This window comes from Pogoniulus pusillus, chromosome 33 (genome assembly GCF_015220805.1).
Source record: "Pogoniulus pusillus isolate bPogPus1 chromosome 33, bPogPus1.pri, whole genome shotgun sequence".
Taxonomy (NCBI): Eukaryota; Metazoa; Chordata; class Aves; order Piciformes; family Lybiidae; genus Pogoniulus; species Pogoniulus pusillus.
The window spans coordinates 931,383-948,924 of NC_087296.1; the positions used below are offsets into that span (position 1 = coordinate 931,383).

Genomic DNA, 17,542 nt, shown 5'->3' on the forward strand with positions numbered 1-17,542 from the left:
TAGAGGTGATGGCAGTGTCATTTCAGTGACAGAGGGAGGGACAGAAAACAGACCTGTGACCTAAGACTGCTCTGCAGACCTGACAAATTCAAAGCTAATCAAACTTCAGAGAATGGGAGGCGTTGGAACAGACCTGTGAAGATCACTGAGTGCAACCCTCCTGCCAGAGCAGGTCACACAGGAACACATCCAGGTGGGTTCTGAATCTCTCCCAGGAAGGAGACTCCACAACCTCCCTGGGCAGCCTGCTCCAGGGCTCCAGCATCCTCACACCAAAGAAGTTTCTCCTCTTGTTGAGGTGGAACCTCCTGGGCTCCAGATTGAATCTGTTGCCTCTCATCCTATCACAGGAGACCTCTGAGAAAGCCTGGCCCCTTCTTGCCCTTCAGACATCCGTAGACATTCATCAGATCCCTTCTCAGCCTTCTCTTCTCCAGGCTTAACAGCCCCAGGACTCAGCCCTTCCTCCTCAGACAGATGTTCCAGTCCCCTCCAACATCTGCATGTTGGATGTCAAGAGCCTGTTCTGCATTTGACTTTAAGCCCTGCACTTTGCCTTCCCTGCCCCTGCCTCTCAGATCCCTGCTCTCTCCTGCTCTCACATCTCTAAGCCAGCTGATTTCCTTAAGATCTTTGTAAAGCCATTTAGGATTAGAAACCTACACCCCAGCAGCTAAGAGCATTATCCTGGGTCAGAGCAATACTTGCCCCAGCTCACTGTGGGCACTGAGAGACAGCTGCAGTGACATCCACTTCACCCAACTTAAGCTTCTAAAAGCTTCTCAAGTTGAAGCTCATGCCCTGGCCTCTCATCAGAGCCCTGAGCTGATGAGCAGCCGAGGCAGACTCCCCTCCCTGGTGCAGCTGACTCACTCCTCACTTCAGCACCTCAGTATTTCAAAGCAAGTCTGTGTCAGGCATATGTATAACCCCCAGGGATGGGTGTCAGAATGCTGTCCAGGGCACATCAGCACTGAGGACTGGGGCCTGGGAGTCCTTCCTACCTTATCCTTTGTTCCAGCCTGCTTCTTGCCCACTTTGGGCTGACTGCTGAGTGCAGTGAGAGCAGCACAGTTGTACTGAGCAACATCTGCCTCCTGTGTGCTTTTGCCTTTGCCTGTCCTTCCCAAAGGCACTGGCTTTGCAACCTGAGGAATCAGAGAGGAATCAGAGAAGGAAAGGTGCCTGCCTGCCTGTGCTCCTCTGCAGCCTAGCTGGGGGTTCACTTTGCAAAACAAGGCCCTGCATAACCCAACCAGCTGCCCCTGCCCTGTGGTTTAGGGTTACTTGGTTTATTTGTCACGAGCACACTGCCAGCACCCCTGAAGGACCACCTGAGAGCCACAGGAAACAGGAACCATGCAAAGTTCTGGCACAGATCCCAGCCACCTCTTCTAGACCTCTATAAGCACGTTGGTGGCAGTGGTGTCTGCAGACTATGAAGAACAGAGGTGACCAGGCTCAGAGAACCATTTCAGTTGAGGTCATCCAGCCCAACTCTGCCAAGGCTGGGGCTAAACCATGGGCCTCAGTGGGGACTCCACCGGCTGCAGCCTCCATCTCTGGAGACATTCCAAACCCTAGGCAGCCTGTTTCAGTGCTCCATCACCCCTGAATGACAGAAGTCACTCCACGTGCAGAGGGAACTCCTGATGTTCAATCCCGTGCCTGCTCCCCATGTCCTGTTGCTGGGCAGCACTGGTGCCATCCTCCTGAGGCAGTGGAGCTGTTCTCCGAAACACCCCCCGCAGCAGCACACCTGCTCAGAGTCTCTCCATGTGTACACTGTCTCATCCCACAGGTACACTCCAGCCCAAGGGACTCAGCTTCTCCAGAGGCCAGGATCTAACTTTCTTGCTCTTCCACAGAGTCCAGAACCATCCTAGTCAGAGGAGACACCACACCCACCACTGAGCTCTGCCCATCTCAGCCCTCCACAGCCTCTGAATGCCAGTGACCACTTGTGCCAGCTTTGGACTCCTCTCCAGCTATTTGTTCTTCCCACACTGCCTGTGTCTACAGCTAAGCAAACCCACACCAGTGCAGGATTTATGGACCAGGGCACGATTCCAGGCCTGAAACCCAGACTGTGCCCATCCACACCAACACCTCCAGCACGCTCTGCGCGAGCAGTCCTCTGGCAGCAAGTTAGTGACCACAGGTTCTGTTTCTTACCCTCTCCTCTATTATAGGCAGGGAAAGATCAATGAAAGGTTCTTTTACTGTTGAAATCTTGAAGAAAAAGAGAAAATGCAGATTAAATGGGAAGAACATTACCCAGGCTCAGCACACAGCTCCCTTTTCAAAGCCAGTTATCAGGAACTAGACAGCAAGATAGTTAGGAGCAAGCAGGATGTATCAAACCACAATGAAGAACTGCCCAATAACTCTGGGTTAGGTTGCCTTTGGTTTCACTGGTTTTAGGTTAGCTCTGATTTCCTTTTTAACACTGCACACAAGTTCAGCAGTGAGATACAAAGGGCAAGGCCACTCATCTGTGCATCAAGTGCACCTCCAGGCACCGTGGGGCTCAATTTCTCTGAGCTCCAAGACAGATTTTTAAGGGCATTGCAGAAGGTTCAGCTCTGCAGAAAGCTCACTGTTAGAGTCTGCTGACCCTGGGCCCCTCTGCAGGAGGTGTCTGACCTCCTGCCCCGTTCAGCAGCAGGGACTGGTTGCTGCCAGGGGGGGTGGCAGGTTCTAAGCTGGTACTCTCAGGAAAGCTTGTCAGGCTTCCCGGCTGGAGCCAAAGCTGCACGGGAGGTTGTCACCTGAGCAGACAGCAGTCACTGTGAAATGAACCCAGCTGCTGGGGAAAAGCAAACAGCTTTCCTCTCTGGACTCACCTTTGGGTTTGCATTCCAAAAGCCCAATCAAATCTAAGCTGGAACTATCTGGCAAATCACAGCCTCACAGAACAGCCTGGTTTGGAAGGCACCCTAAAGATCATCCAGTTCCAATGCCCTGCCATGTGCAGGGACACCTCCTGTGTCCCAGCCTGTCCCTTGTCCTGGCACTGGGCACCACTGACAAGAGCCTGGTACCTTCATCCTGCACCCACCCCTGGCATGGGCAGACACTGCTCAGCTCCCTCTCAGCCCGCTCCTCTCCAGGCTCAGCAGCCTCAGGGCTCACAGCCTTTCTCCACAGGAGAGATGTTCAAGTCCCTTCATCACCCTCACAGCTCTCTGTTGGACTCTCCCCAGCATATCTCTGCCTCTCCTGTCTGTTGTCTCTTCCTCTGTGCCTGTGACCCTCTCCTCCACCTGAGACACTGGAGTGGGACTGTAGGCTTCCTTTACCTGTCGTGTGAGGGACTCAGCAGGGTTTAGGTTCCAGTAAAGCAATTACTGGGGTCAAAACTAATGCAAGTGGCTGCCTGAGGAAAGCTGTCCACACAGGGACTCTAAAGAGTCAGTCTGCAGCAGCAAACACCAGCCCAAAATCTCTTGGCCAGTGCAGGCAGAGCACAGCCAGTGCTAAACTCTTCCTTGGGGGGCTACAGCCAGCAAATTCCTGAGTCCTGTGCAGGCAGAGATACAAAAACCCAGCAAAAGAAGTCAGTGAGACACACAAAATACAAACAACCTCTCTTAGCGTGGAGCCAAAGTTCTTCATTGCTGGCAGCAACACAGTGAGCTCTCATCTGCACATCACACAGGGATCGTTACCTGCTCCTGCAGCACTGGCCTTAATTAGTCACTCATTTACTTAATCTCTATAACATGAAATACAAGGTTTTAAGCCAGACAAAATGTAACATTCCATTAGAGAAGTCATGCAAAGGAAGGGTTCCTTTTTTCCCTTTTCCAAAGTTAACAGAAGCACTCTTAAGGATCATGGAAAGCAGTGATGATGGGATGCCAGGCAGATTAATCAGGGAAGGAATCGGCTGCTCATTAGGGTTATGGTGTTAATTATCCACAACACTGCCAGATTCAAATGACCCTTTTTTAGCATTTCCCCACTCCTACCAATTCAGAGGAAGTCAGTCCCAATTTTCAGGCATGGAATGGTTGGGAAAGGACCTCTAAAGGGCATCCAGTCCAACCCCCTGCAGCCAGCAGGGACATCCTCCACCGGACCAGGTTGCTCAGAACTTTGTCAAGCCTCACCTTGAACAGCTCAACCACCTCCCTGGGCAACCTGTTCCAGTGTTCCACCACCCTCATGGCCACGGATATACATCCCAGAGAAGCAGAGAGGAGGAGTTATGGGTTTGAGGAGGTGTTTCACAACATCCAATCCAATTGGGGTGTAACAGGGATGAGGAGAGAATTTGGAACCTCTAGCCTTAATCTCATGTCAAATCCAGCCTGGTGCTTGGATCCTTCTGGACTTCACAGGTTTGGGAGGAGAATACTTTATAAGGAAGGGGCAAATCATTTGGAATGAGAAACTGTCAATCAGGCCTTGGTTTGCTTGGGGTTTGGGTTTGTTTTTTACAAACAAAGGAGCAAGCATAAAATTGACAGCCCAATTTTATACTTTGAAGACAAAGTGATCAACCCAGTAGTGATCTATGCCACAGCAAAGCAGAATACCTACATGTTCACATTCCTCACACATGACAGTGCTAGTCAATTCACCAACAAAGATCCTATCTATGAAGTTCATCTTCACACCCTCTCTTCCATACGCTGAAAAAACATTTGCCTTTTGTAAAGGTGAAAGAGAACACATCCCAAGGCACACCCAAACACAACAAACTGCCCCAGACACATTAGGAAAGCTCAGCTTCATAGCAGCTCCTGCAGGCTTCCAGCACAGGACAATGACAGCCCATGCTGGGTACTGCAGTCAGAGGCTTCCCTTCCATCCTTCCCTCCCCCACCTACTCTGCCAGAGTAACAACCACAGATGGTTTAGGTTAGAAGGGACCTGAAAGATCATCTGCTCCAACCTCCCTGCCAAGGTTGCTCAAGGCCTTGAACACCTCCAGGGAGGGGGCACCCACAACCTTCCTGGGCAACCTGTTCCAGTGTCTCCCCACCCTCCTGTGACAACAATCCTGGAGCCCACAGGGAGGAGGACTGAAGTAAAACCTCAATTTGCTTTTGAGCAACCAAAAGTCACAGACTCGTAGAATGGGCTGGAAGGGACCTCAAAGCTCACCCAGCTCCAACCCCCTGCCACGGGCAGGGACACCTCCCACTAGCCCAGGTTGTTCAAGGCCTCATCCAGCCTGGCCTTCAGCACCTCCAGGGAGAGGGAATCCACAGCCTCCCTGGCTGACAGACAGGCACTGCCTCTGAATGGGTTTTGAAACTAGAGAATGATAAAGAATGAAACTCTAAAAACGAGGGGGGAAAGCTTGTTCTGACACATCTGTATCACAGAACCAGCGTGGTAGGGGTTGGGAGTGACCTCTGGAAGTCATTAAGTCAAATTCCCCTCCCAAAGTAGGATCACCTAGAGAAGGTCACACAGGAACACATCCAGGCAGGTTTTGAATGCCTTCAGAGGTGGAGACTCCACCATCTCACTGGGCAGCCTGTGCCAGGGCTCCATCCCAGGCTGCTGAGCCTGGAAAGGTTGGAGCAGGTGATCCTTGGAGTCCCTTCCAGCCTGGCATTCTGGGATTCTGTGATCAGCCAGCTGAAAATCAGTTCTATCCCCCCGAGCCAGACAATAGCTGCGGCTCTGTGACACCCCTGAAGATGCAGCAGGCTTTTAGGAGACTAAATTCAATTCCCTCTCCCATGACAGGAAGCGTTTTGAATGCAGCGTTAGCCTCTCCCCTGCAAAGCAGGCTCGGAGCTCTCCAGGCTGGGGATGCCGCACTAGGTGGCACTAGAACAATGCTGCATCCCAGCCAGCTCTGCCACCGCTGCTGGCGACAGGCAGGGCTGGAGGAGCCTGCACTTAAAAGCGGCTGCACTCCCAGAAGCTTCCACTGCAGACTTGCTTACCTTTGACTCTCCTCCTCGTCTCTTCGTCTGCTGTCTTAGTAGTTGGGTTATTAAATGCTTTCAAGATGCCCGTCTGAATGCGCTGCAATGGGAAGAGAGAAGAGCCCAGAGAGCACTTCAAGTGCCAACATCCTGAAGGCTGCCAGCGTGGGCTTAGTTTTGCCCCACAGCCCTCAGAGCAAAGGAACATTCTGGAGACAAACCCATAGATTCATGGAACGGGGTGGGCTGGAAGGGACCTCAAAGACCATCTCATTCCAACCCCTTTCCCATGGGCAGGGACACCTCCCACCAGCCCAGCTTGCACAAGGCCTCATTCAGCCTGGCCTTGAACACCCCCAGGCAGGGGACATCCACAGCCTCCCTGGGCAGCCTGTGCCAGTGTCTCACCACCCTCTTTGGGAAGAACTTCTTCCTAACCACCAGTCTCAATCTGCCCTCAAGCTTCAACCCATTCCCTCTCACCCTGTCACGATAAGCCCTTGTACAAAAGTCCCTCCCAAGCTCTCCTCTAGCCCCCTTCAGATACCCAAACTTCTGCAGGTACCTTGAGCCTTGTGTCCTAGGGAGCAGAGCACAGACAGCTCTCAGCTGCAGGCACCGACAGGCAATTTCAAGCCATGCACACAGTGTCTGGGTGCCAGACAGCGTTGGGGGTTGGTTTCCAGTTCAGGCACTCATCAGACCAAGTCATCCTCCTACCTTATGAGTGTGTGACCTGGCTTGTGAATTAACTCTCGCTGCCCCCAGCTCAGCTTTGTTCATCTTGAAGCCAGCAATACACTAAAAGGACTAATCAATAGGTAATTCATGAAGTTGAGCACCATAAATGGGCTCAGGGCCATAAGCAAGCCCTTTGTGGGGATTAGTGCGTTGAACCATTTATTTAGGTCAAAGAAAGACACAGCCCTTGAATGGGCAGGGGCTGGGGACAATGGCAGCAGACATTAATCAATTAGCAGCAGGGTTCTGCCACTTCGGGCCTGGGTGTGAAGCCATCTCCAGCCCACATTGCTGCAAACACAGACTGGGTCCTCCTCCAGGCCTTCCAATACCTTCTCTGACCAAGCCCCACTGCTGTGTGGCTGCTGCCCAAGCTGCGCACACACAGAGGCACAGCTCAGCACTGCTGCTGGGGACGGGACCAGGGAGGAGGCAAAAGCCTCAGCTGAGTCTGCCAGTGCCACCTTGTGCAGGGTGTGGCTCTCTCATCAGGGTTTGTACCAGCAGGCACAAAGACATCACCTTGGTTTCCTCAATCCTCATGGCATCCAACAGGTAGTGCAGAAGCTCCTGGCTGTCCTGCTGCTGGAACCCCTTAAATCGAGGAGCCCTAGGAGAGAAGTGGTAAGGAGCTGAAGGTCACCTTGGGAGGTTGCTCACCAGACAAAGTCCACAGCAGGCTCTTGCTGGACACCAGGGCAGCAATCCCTGCTCACCTGCTGTGGCTCCAGGAAGCCCTAGTGTGGTTGTAACAGCACCAACAAGGCTGCACTGCCAGCTGGGTCACACCTGCCCCTGCTGGGGCTGGCCTGAGTGCCATGCAGCTTTGGCAGGGAGGGGCCAGCTGTGCCAGCAGCCCTTTCCCCAGAGAACACAGCAGTGCCCAAGCACGCCAAGCACTCCCAGTGCCACGCAGGAGAGGAAGATCTGCAGAGTGCTGTTGCTACCTCACCCTTCTCTCCCAGTGCTGACAAACAGGGGCCAAGGCAATTCTGACTCCATTTAGACCACCAGCAGCATCTGCATGACCCTCCCAAGCCAGAAGAGGACAAACCTCTGTTCCAGGCCACGCTGCCACCCACACCAGGGCTGCTTTAGCCAGCTGCACTGGGGTAACACTGCCTCTGCTCTCAAACCAGCCACTGAGTGCCACTGAATGGCTTGGGCTGGAAGGGGCCTTCAAGAGCATCCAGTTCCAACCCCCCTGCCACAGACAGGGACACCTCCCACTAGAGCAAGTTGCTCGAGGCCTCATCCAGCCTGGCCTTGAACAGATATTCCTGCCTCTGCTTGCAGTAGCTCTAAGCTCCTGGCCAAACCACACCTGTCTTTGCAGGCAGGTTGCTCTTCTGATCTGCAGTGACTTTTGCTCTCTAATTTATCTCAGATCACTTCATCTGGAATGGGACACAAAAGGTGGGGGCTTGCATTTGCAGCAATGGCACCAGATGGCACTCAGCTGTCCTTGGGTTCCAGATGTGGCTTCTCTCCCACTCACACACTGAAGTTGCTGAGGTTTGCCTTGCAAGTTTCTGCTTGTGGACTGGAGAAATTAAAGGCAATCAGCAAATGCTTCAGACATGCAAGGTGCCTGCAAGAGCAAACTGAAATCTGGGCAAGCTGTCAAGATGCCAACTTAGGGCACAGCAGCCCTGGGCCACAGGCGGGGCAGCAGCACAAGGATTTCAGTTCTGAGCTGCTGGCTGGAGGCACTTGGGGATGTAACTGGAGAAGGAGCTAAGGTGAGAAGGCACCAAAGGTCAGTGCCTAAAATTAAGCAGAATCCATCTGGGCCTGCACATGCAAAGCAACCTGCTGGCACTGCCAGCACTGCATGTGGCTGCTGCAGAGCTGACAACAACCCTGCTTGAAAGCCACCTCCTGGTGATGCTCTGCAGCTTACTGCAAGATCTAAATCCCTGCTCTGAGGCTCACAAGACCTGGAAGCAGCAGAGTGGGAGGACTCCTCCAAGCATGGCTTTTGAAGTACAACTGCTTTTTGCATGTGCAGGTAAAACTAAGCAAAAAGAGCCCCAAGTGGAAAAGATAAATGCATTAACAACCTAAGTGATGAGAGGAGAGGGCATGGCCTCAGGGTGCACAGGGCAGGTTTAGGCTGGGCTGAGCTCTTCTCTTGGCAAGGCCTTTTCCTGGCACTGTGCAGTGGTGCTGTGAGGGACATGAGCAGCCCCAGCCCCTGTGCTGCTGTTTGTGCTCTCCCTGCCGAAGGAGAAGCAGGTGCAGGGCAGTGATTTGATGGGGAGCTCTCTTCTGCTCCCCTCATTTGAGCACCAGAAGAAACCCCTTCATCAAAAGGGCTCTCCAAGCCTGGCACAGGCTGCCCAGGAAGGAGGCTGAATGCCCATCCCTGGAGGTGCTTCCACGAGGCAGAGCTGTGGTGCTGAGAGCCATGGCTTAGGCCCAGCCCTGGCAGAGCCAGAGAATGGCTGAGTGCTCTAAAAGGGCTGCTCCCACCCAAACCATGCTGTGGCAGTAAGTACCTGCTGCTGTGTGGGAAGCCACCTGAAATCAGGGCATTTGCTTTCAGGGGGAAGCCACAGGAGAAAGAACAATGTAAACCACATAAAACATCTCAAAAGAGAGGGAGGGAATTTCACAGCAGCCACTGCACTCACTGCAAGCTTCCTGCCCTTGCAAAGCACAGGAGCAGAGGCTCACAGGGTGTCAGAGGTTGGAAGGGACCTCTGGAGATCAAGTCTAGCCCCCTGCCAGAGCATCCTGTGCAGGCCACACAGGAACACATCCCACCGGTGCTAGGGGAGGGGAAAAAGGGAATTCACCCCTGTTGATCCAGAGGAAACTGACAAGTAAAAGATGTGCTCTGCTCTCCTTGACAACGTGCTTGGAGCAAGCTCCCTGGCAGCAGAGGGCCGTGAGGCTGCTTGGTCCTGCTGACCGCTCACAGCTGTGCTGCCATATGGGAGCCAGTGCCGACGCCAGGCAACCTGTTGTAGTGTCACAGGGTAATGGCAGAACAGGTTGGGCCCTGCTCACGGCCCCGAGTGGGGAAGGACAACTGTGACATCCTAGCTAGCCCCTCCCGACTCGGCTGCAGAGCAGCCAGCGTGGCTCCACCGGCAGCCAAAGGATGCTTCAGGACGACCTGCTCCTGCCTGTGCTCGTCGAAGTGCAGCTGGCAGCACTCGGAACAGCAGAGAACCAGTCCCCTGCACGCCGACCTGCTGCACTCCTGCCTCACCACAGGGCAGCTCTCTGCTCTTGCATTCCCCCCCCCCAACGTGTTCTCCTCATAGCACTTCTAATTCTCCTCTCTAAGTCCTGCTAAGACTGAGCAGGGCTGGGACGGAAAGCTCCACAGCTTAGCTCCACACAACACAACCAAAAGCCCTTCCTGTTCAACCGCTGGCTCCAAGTCTGCTGCTTGCTGGTTTCACAGCCCACTCCCTGGACCGAGGGCAGTGAAACCAGCACAGGATCATAGAGCTGTTTGGGCTGGAAAAGCCTTCTAAGGGCATCGAGCCCAACCATCGACCCAGTGCCACCATGGCCATTAAACATGGGTCTCACTGTCCTCTGCTCTCATGTCCACTTCTCGCCTTGTCTCCTGCCCACACTCCCAATATTCAAGTCCCTCCTGATGCGAGAGCTTCTCATGTGTGTTCCCTCTCCTTAAAGCCCCAGCCTGGCTCTACCTGGTTAACACAGAGGACACCTCCAGTTTAGCAAAGCAATGATTGGGTTCTCCTTTGCTGTCCCCACAAACACTGCTTATCAGCTCCCCAGCAGCACAGACCAAAGCCATGCAAGCTCTCAGCTGCTGTGGCCCCAATAAGATTCAGTGTCCTCTGTCAGAGCTCCTCAACATGATGTGGCACCCTCAGCATGCAGGGCACAGCAGTGACCCAGAACAGTTCTTCACAGTTAGTCAAGGAAACATCAGCTGTGCTCTGCTGCCAGGTGCCCTAATGGTAGAAGTCAAGTGGGCAGAGCAACCAAGCTGGGACCTCTTCTGACCAGAGGTTCTTCTCCGCACTGATGTTCTGTTAAAAGAAAAGGCTCAAAAAGACTCCTAACTCATGAGACAAATCTTAGGTCCTTCCCCCCTTCAATCTTGCACACCACCACCTCAGGTTCGTAGGATCCTGGAACAGCTAAGGTTGGAAGGGACCTTAACCTCTCCAACCCTGGCCACAGGCAGGGACTCCTCCCTCTAGCACAGCTTGCTCAAGGCCTCATCCTGCCTGGCCTTGAACATCTCCAGGCAGGAGGCATCCACAGCCTCCCTGGGCAGCCTGTGCCAGCATCTCCCCATCCTCACTGTCACGTATTTCTTCCTCCTCTCCACTCTGTCTCCCCTCTCCCAGCTCAAAGCCTTTGCTCTTTGTCCTGGCACTCCCAGCCCTCGTGCAAAGTCTCTTCCCAGCTCTCCTGGAGCCCCTTCAGGCACTGGAAGGCTGCTCCGAGTCTTCCTGGAGCCTTCTTTACTCCAGGCAGAGCAGCCCCAGCTCCTTCAGCCTGCACCCACAGCAGAGGTTCTCCAACCCCTGATCATCTCTGGGGCCTTCTCTGGCAGCAGCTCCAGGTTCTTTTTGTGCTGGGGACACCAGAACTGGAGGCAGTGGCCCAGATGTGGTCTCAGCAGAGGGGCAGAATCCCCTCTCTGTCCTGTTGCTCTCCCTGCTCTGGGTGCAGCCAGCACACAGCTGCCCTCTGGGCTGCAGCCCTTAGCCTTTCCTCTTGGAAGTGACAGATCTGGACTGCCTAAGCATGGTTTAGGTTTCCCTTCAAAACTCATCAGCAGTCCCAACTGCACTTGACCTCAGCCAGTCCCACCTCTGCCTTGAGCTGTGCTTTCTGCACCTGAGCAGGAGGATGACTGCTGCCTGGGGAAGGAGGCCCTATGGATGTTTGGCCACCAGCACAACTTTGGGCAAGCCAAGTGTTTGTTCCTGTCAGTGCAGCAATGGGAGAAAGAAGAACACTCTGCAGCCACTTTCTGGCCTCATGTGCTGCAACCTCAACTTGCTACACGAATCCAAGCTCTCTGCCTCCAATAAAATTATTCACTCATAACAAAGGAAGGCTTAAAATGTATGTCCTCTTTCCACAGCAGTGTTGCATTAGTGAGGGAGTCTCCAGATAAGTCAGAAGTCTGCAGTCCTGATATTCAGCACAGTGGAAAACCAACAGAAGGGCCCTGTAGCTATGCTGACAATCTGGCCTGGGCAAACATCTGACAGCTGCAGCACTAACAAAATTAACAGTGGATGAGTTAGTACCAGACGCTAAACAGTTGCTAGAGAAGGACTCAGCCCTTGCTTGCCTTCCCCTCCCCTCTCTCAGCCTGCCCACCCCACCACTTGATACAATTCACACTCAGCAGCAGGGCTTCCTCTGCTGTCTCAGTGCAAAAGGCACCACAAACGTTCTGGCGCACAGGAGGGGATGAGCTCCACGCTCTGCTCTCCCTGGGCTCTTCAAGGAGCAGTTGGCAATGGAAAGCAGTGTCCCAGTTCTCTGGAAGCTCCTTCCTCCTGAAGTTCTGCCTTCCTCCCTCCCTTCCCTCCCTTCCTTCTGAATTTCTAGTATCTTCCTCTCTTCCTTTCTCCCTCCTCTCCTTACTTCCCTTCTTTCCTTTGGAGGTCCCTTCCAAGCCAGCCCATTCTGTGACTGATTCACTGCATGCAATGATCCAGCAAAGAATCAAAGACACTGCTAATACTTTCAAACATGAGATCCAGCTCCACGAGGCCTCAGTTCCTCTGCTCTGCAGCTTCTTTGGCTTGCAGAATCAGTGCAGAAATATCTGGATCGACTTTTCCAAGGCCCTTCCACAAGTGTGTGACAAAGCAAGGCTGTCTGCAGCACAACTGAAGGCACCTACAGAGCACCACTGTAAACATTTTCCACACCAGGGAGCAGGAGCTTCTTCAGGGCTTGTCAGCCCTCTGCAATCTGGAGCCATATGCACTGCAGTGCTGCTTCAAGTCCTTACTTGCTAGACCCTTGCGAACCCTGAACGGATGCCAAGGTCAGACATCAGAGCAGAGCCTGCCCAGCTACAAGCTCACTCTTTCTTTTTTCCTTAAACAGAATCATGGAATGGGCTGGAAGGGACCTTCAAAGCTCATCCAGTCCAACTCCCCTGCAGCCAGCAGGGACATCCTCCACTAGAGCAGGTTGCTCAGAGCCCTGTCCAGCCTCACCTGGACTATCTCCAGAGATGGAGCCTCAGCCACCTCCCTGGGCAACCTGCTGCAGTGTTCCAGCAGCCTCCTGCTGCAGAACTTGTTCCTCACATCCAATCTCAATCTCCTCTGCTCTCATTTCAAACCATTGCCCCTGTCCTGTCCCCACAGGCCTTTGTGGTTACAGACAGGGCCACACATTTCATAAGGAGCAGGCACAACCTTAGAGAGCAACAGAAGAGCCCTGCAAGTTTGAAACATGAAGAAGACATTTGCTGGACTGCCCAGCAAAAGTCTCCTGGCACCTAAGAAAGGACAACAGGCACGGCACAGCAGGAAACACCCCACTGGAAACAAAGGAGAGCTAAGCAGAAGACAGTACCTACTTTTGGCAAAGCTGGCTGAAGAGCACCTTGGGAGAAAGAGGACCTTTGCCAGCCTCCCTCATGCTGTGAAGGAACAAGAACATTGCTGAAGTCAAAGGTCCTGGGCTGGAGAGGTTGACCACCAAAGGATCCTGCAAAGAAAAGGCAAACTGCACATCAGATTCCCAAGTCAATGACAGATGAGAATTGTTTCAAGTTAGGACATTTGTGACTCTCAGCAACTTTTAGTCTTGGAGAGCTTGGGTTGGATCTCCCCAAGACGTTGGTGTCAGCACCTAAGTGAAACAGCTGAAGAGAAAGCTGAGAGCTGCAAGCCCAAACAGCTTCTGACTTGTCAGCTGCACAGCAAAATCTGCCCAGGGCCAACAGCCACAGAAACACTTCCTGTGCCTCCAGGAACCAGGCACCAGCAGCTGACAGCAGAGGCTCACACGGATCCTACAGCTCCACCGTGGCAGCAGGGGACAGGCACAGACTGCAACCCATAGAGCCCCTCCTGGTGTCAGCTTTGCCCCAACCAGTCAGTCCTAGGACTGAAAGGAGATGACCAGCAGCAAGATACCTTCCTGAAGTGCCTCCATGCCCCAGACCAGCAGCTCTGGCCAGGCCCCTGCAGGGTTCATCCCCGAGCAGACTCTTGCCACTAGCTGGCCTGGCTCTCGCTGAGCTAGAGCCCAGCAGGGGGACAAACTGCCAGAGAGGTGCCCCAGACAGCACAAAAGCTCTGGGCACACAGATGCAGAACGTTTGCATCAGCTGCACCAGCAAAAGATGGAGAAATGCCCTCTCCCTGGGAGCCTCCACAGCACTCCTGGGCTGCTGCAGCCCTCTGGTCCTCTGCTGCCATACAAAGGCCAGAAACCAGAGATCATCTTTACGTTTTAAGCACTGTCATTAACCCAAAAATCAATCTCTCCATCTCATGGCTGTGCAAGCCTCACATCAAGCAGAAGCCAATGTCCCACTGGCTGTCTAAGCCTGCAGGCACAAACAAGCTGCAGATCCCTCTTGTGGCTCAGGATAACTTAGTCAAACATTGCTGCTGCTCAGAACTGCCACGGGATGAAGGAGAGCAGTGCAGTGAACTTCACACTGCTCTTTGCCTGGAGAAGCAACAGAGATCACCCCCAGCAGAGACATCCATCTCAACCAGAGCCCCATCCTGGCCACCAGAAAGCTCCCAGGGAACAGCAGCAAAAGCTAACAAAGAGAAAAGCAGAGTGAAAAATCCTCTGCAAAGTGCTTTCTGCAGCTAGCAGAGGCAGAGGGCTCTTGGCTTCACTACCAACATCCCCCTGGAAACCACAGTCTCCAAGACATGATGGGCAACAGCAGCAGCTGCAGCAGCTTCTTCCCCATGTGTCTGCAAGAAGCTCAAGGACATGCAATGTGGTCCTGCTCCTTAGTCCAGTCTTTGTTCATGAAGCACAGAACTAACTTTGTAAGCCTTCTGAAGGAAGGGCTGGGACAGACTAGATCCAAATACTTCATCAACCCCTTCTAGAGCCACATCTCTTCTGCATTGTACATCCATGCTGAATATACAAAACAGGAAACAAAACTAAGCCGGGTCAGGCATTATTTGCTGCTTCAGTGCCACAGAGTGTAAAAGGTGGAGTTGATTCCTCCTCTCCTCCTGCAAGGCTGACTAATTGGTTTTGCATAGTCAGCTCAGAGATATCAAAACAACTGCAAGGCAAAGGGAGCAGGAGAGTCAGAGTCTGGCATTAACAGGGATGTGGCTCCTCAGCCTCCAGCTTCTGCCCACATCTCCCCAGCTCTGTCTCTCTCTGCATACTCACCAGCTGGGAGTCTGAAGTGTGGCAGATTTTTAACTTGGTTCCTTTCTCCTTCATCTCATACATCAGCTCGTTCAGCACATGGGTCTGGGCCAAGTTCTTCAAGGAAAGAAAGAGAAAGAAACCCAAGGAACATGAGCTGACCTCCAGCTAGGCGCTGGGGAAGCCTTTCCCAGCCACACAGGATGCCACCCTGGAAGGGACCCCAGGCTCATCTGGTCCAGTACAGCTGAGGTTTACATCAGACCAGCAGGCATCCCCTCAGAGCCTCTGGACAGCCAAACTGTTCTCCTGTTCTTCACTCTTCTGCCACACTGAGGACATCAGTACCAGAAACCTCCCTTCAGACCTGCAGTCTCCTCCTCCTGTGGCACTGACAAGCATCTCCAGAGAGAAACTGACTCAGTGTATCTCAGCCTGCTCTAAATGAACTCTGTCTGCAGATCACCCAGGGCTCTGCAAAGCCCTAGGTGTGGGCAGACAACCATTTGCAGTGTTTTTATCTTTTCCAAACTGTCTGCTGAGTTTTGTGACCAGCACAAGCAGCAGGTGAAGAGTGCCAGCCCAGAACAGCTCTGCAGCAGTTGCACCTCCTTTTTCCACTCCTGTCTGCAGGCCTAGAGGTGTCTCTGCTCACCTGACAAGCACTGGGACAGTCCAATTTAGAAGCCACTAAGGCTGCTGCCTTTTTTTTCAAGGATGCTGGAGGAGCTGCAGGCTCCACAGCAGTAGAAGTTTTCTGTCAGTGCACTTAGTCCATCTTCTCCTGATCAGCAAAACTCCACCATCAATATAGGCTGTTTTAGAACTGCATCCACCTGCTAGCCTCTGCTGTCAAGACAGGCTGAGGGAGCTGCAGTTGAGAAGGCTCCAGGGGGACCTCAGAGCTGCCTGCCAGTATCAAAAGGAGCCCTACAGGAAGGCTGCAGACATTTTTCCTGAGGGTGTCTAGAGACAGGACAAAGGAGAATGGTTGGAAGCTGAGGCAGAGCAGGGTTAGACTGGAGCTGAGGAAGAAGTTCTTCAGTCTGAGGGTGGTGAGACTCTGGCACAGGCTGCCCAGGGAGGCTGTAGCTGCCTCCTCCCTGGGGATGCTGAATACCAGGTTGGATGAGGTCTTGAGCAGCTGAATCTAGTTGAGATGTGTCCCTGGGCATGGTGGGGAGGTTGCAGCAGGTGAGCTCTGAGGTCCCTTCCAGCTGGAGCCATTCTAGAACACTATGACTGTAGGGGTTTAAATGATCCCCTGAACCCTGCAGACATCTGCACCAAGCACTACTCTGCACACCCACCAGATCCTGAGCATCACTCAGGACTGCCAGCGCTGAACTACAAATCAAAGCCTATGCTGGAGCACAGCCCCTGCAGAGGCAGTGTCAGACCCTTGGCATCTGCCTGTCCCATGGCTGTGGAAAATGCTGCTGGCCCAGCAGGTCTGCAACTGGACAGCAAGGGGGTGAAAAAGAGCTTCAGAAAGTGGAGCAAAGGCTGGTGAGAGTCAGAGCCCCTTCTGAGGTGAAATGCTCCTGAAGCCTGTGAAGAGGAGGCTGAGAGGCCTTTGCACCTTACCTGCATGACAGCATTAAAGAAGCAGGTGTTGCCCAAGTTGTTTATTCCCTTCACTGGAACTGAGGCAGCAGTGGCAGAGCCTCTGCCTTTCAGGATCTCGCTCGGTTCGCTGCTTTCCTCACGGAGACGGATCAGCTTAGATGAGCCTACCAAAGCACAGCATTGGTAATCAAATCACAGTATCACAGTATCACAGTATCACCAAGAATCATTCTTAGTAATTAAGCCTTAACATTAATGGTGACCCCATCAAAAGGGCACAGAGCTGCTGGAGAGAGTCCAGAGGAGGCCACAAAGATGGCTGGAGCAGCTCTACTATGAGGACAGGCTGAAGGAGCTGGGGATGTGCAGCCTGGGGAAGAAAGGAAGGCTGCAGGGGGACATCACAGCTGCCTGGCAGTGCCTGAAGGGATCCTGCAGGAAGGCTGCAGAGAGCCTTTTCATGAGGGTGTCTAGAGACAGGACTGGGGGAGGACTGAAAGCTCAGGCACAGCAGGGTTAGACTGGAGCTGAGGAAGAAGTTCTTTAGTCTGAGGGTGGTGAGACTCTGGCACAGGCTGCCCAGGGAGGCTGTGGATGTCACCTGCCTGGGGATACTCAAGACCAGGCTGGATGAGGCCTTGGTCAACCAAGTCCAGGCAAGAGGTTTCCTTGCCCAGAGTGGGGAGGTTAGAGAAGAGCTCTGAGGTCCCTTCCAACCCGAGCCATTCTAGGCCATCCCCAGGCAGTTGCAGAGATGACCAAGCCGCTCGCCCCACGGATGACACTTGGAGCACGGGCAGAAAGCTAAGCTGGAACAGCACAGCTGCAGGGAAGATGCCTTCAGGGTATCCTCAACAAATAAGAGGTATCAGCAGTTAAACCTCTGGGGGCAAAACTGCCCCCAACAACTACACCTTCCCAGCAAAACCTTTGGAAGCACCACGGGACTGTAACTGCTGCCGCCAGAGCAAGGCAAGCTCTGCCAGCTCGTTAGAGCAGGC

The 17,542-nt window shown here is 53.3% G+C and overlaps 1 protein-coding gene across 8 annotated transcripts in view; it reads right to left on the reverse strand.

Moving 5' to 3' along the window:
- The window catches only part of USP45 (ubiquitin specific peptidase 45), a 39,089-nt gene that overhangs the window by 4,468 nt on the left and 17,079 nt on the right, over positions 1–17,542 (reverse strand). For 5 of the 8 annotated variants that reach the window (XM_064170185.1, XM_064170184.1, XM_064170183.1 and 2 more), the window contains exons 6-13: positions 16,560–16,705; positions 14,994–15,089; positions 13,192–13,322; positions 7,158–7,245; positions 5,913–5,994; positions 4,549–4,640; positions 2,176–2,232; positions 1,005–1,148 (exon numbers count right to left, since the gene is read on the reverse strand). In XM_064170185.1, coding sequence (XP_064026255.1) covers positions 1,005–1,148; positions 2,176–2,232; positions 4,549–4,640; positions 5,913–5,994; positions 7,158–7,245; positions 13,192–13,322; positions 14,994–15,089; positions 16,560–16,705 — 836 coding nt within the window. Of the gene's footprint in view, positions 1–5; positions 1,149–2,175; positions 2,233–4,548; positions 4,641–5,912; positions 5,995–7,157; positions 7,246–13,191; positions 13,323–14,993; positions 15,090–16,559; positions 16,706–17,542 lie in introns of those variants that run through there. The other 3 variants (XM_064170187.1, XM_064170189.1, XM_064170188.1) reach the window with 3 other exon arrangements.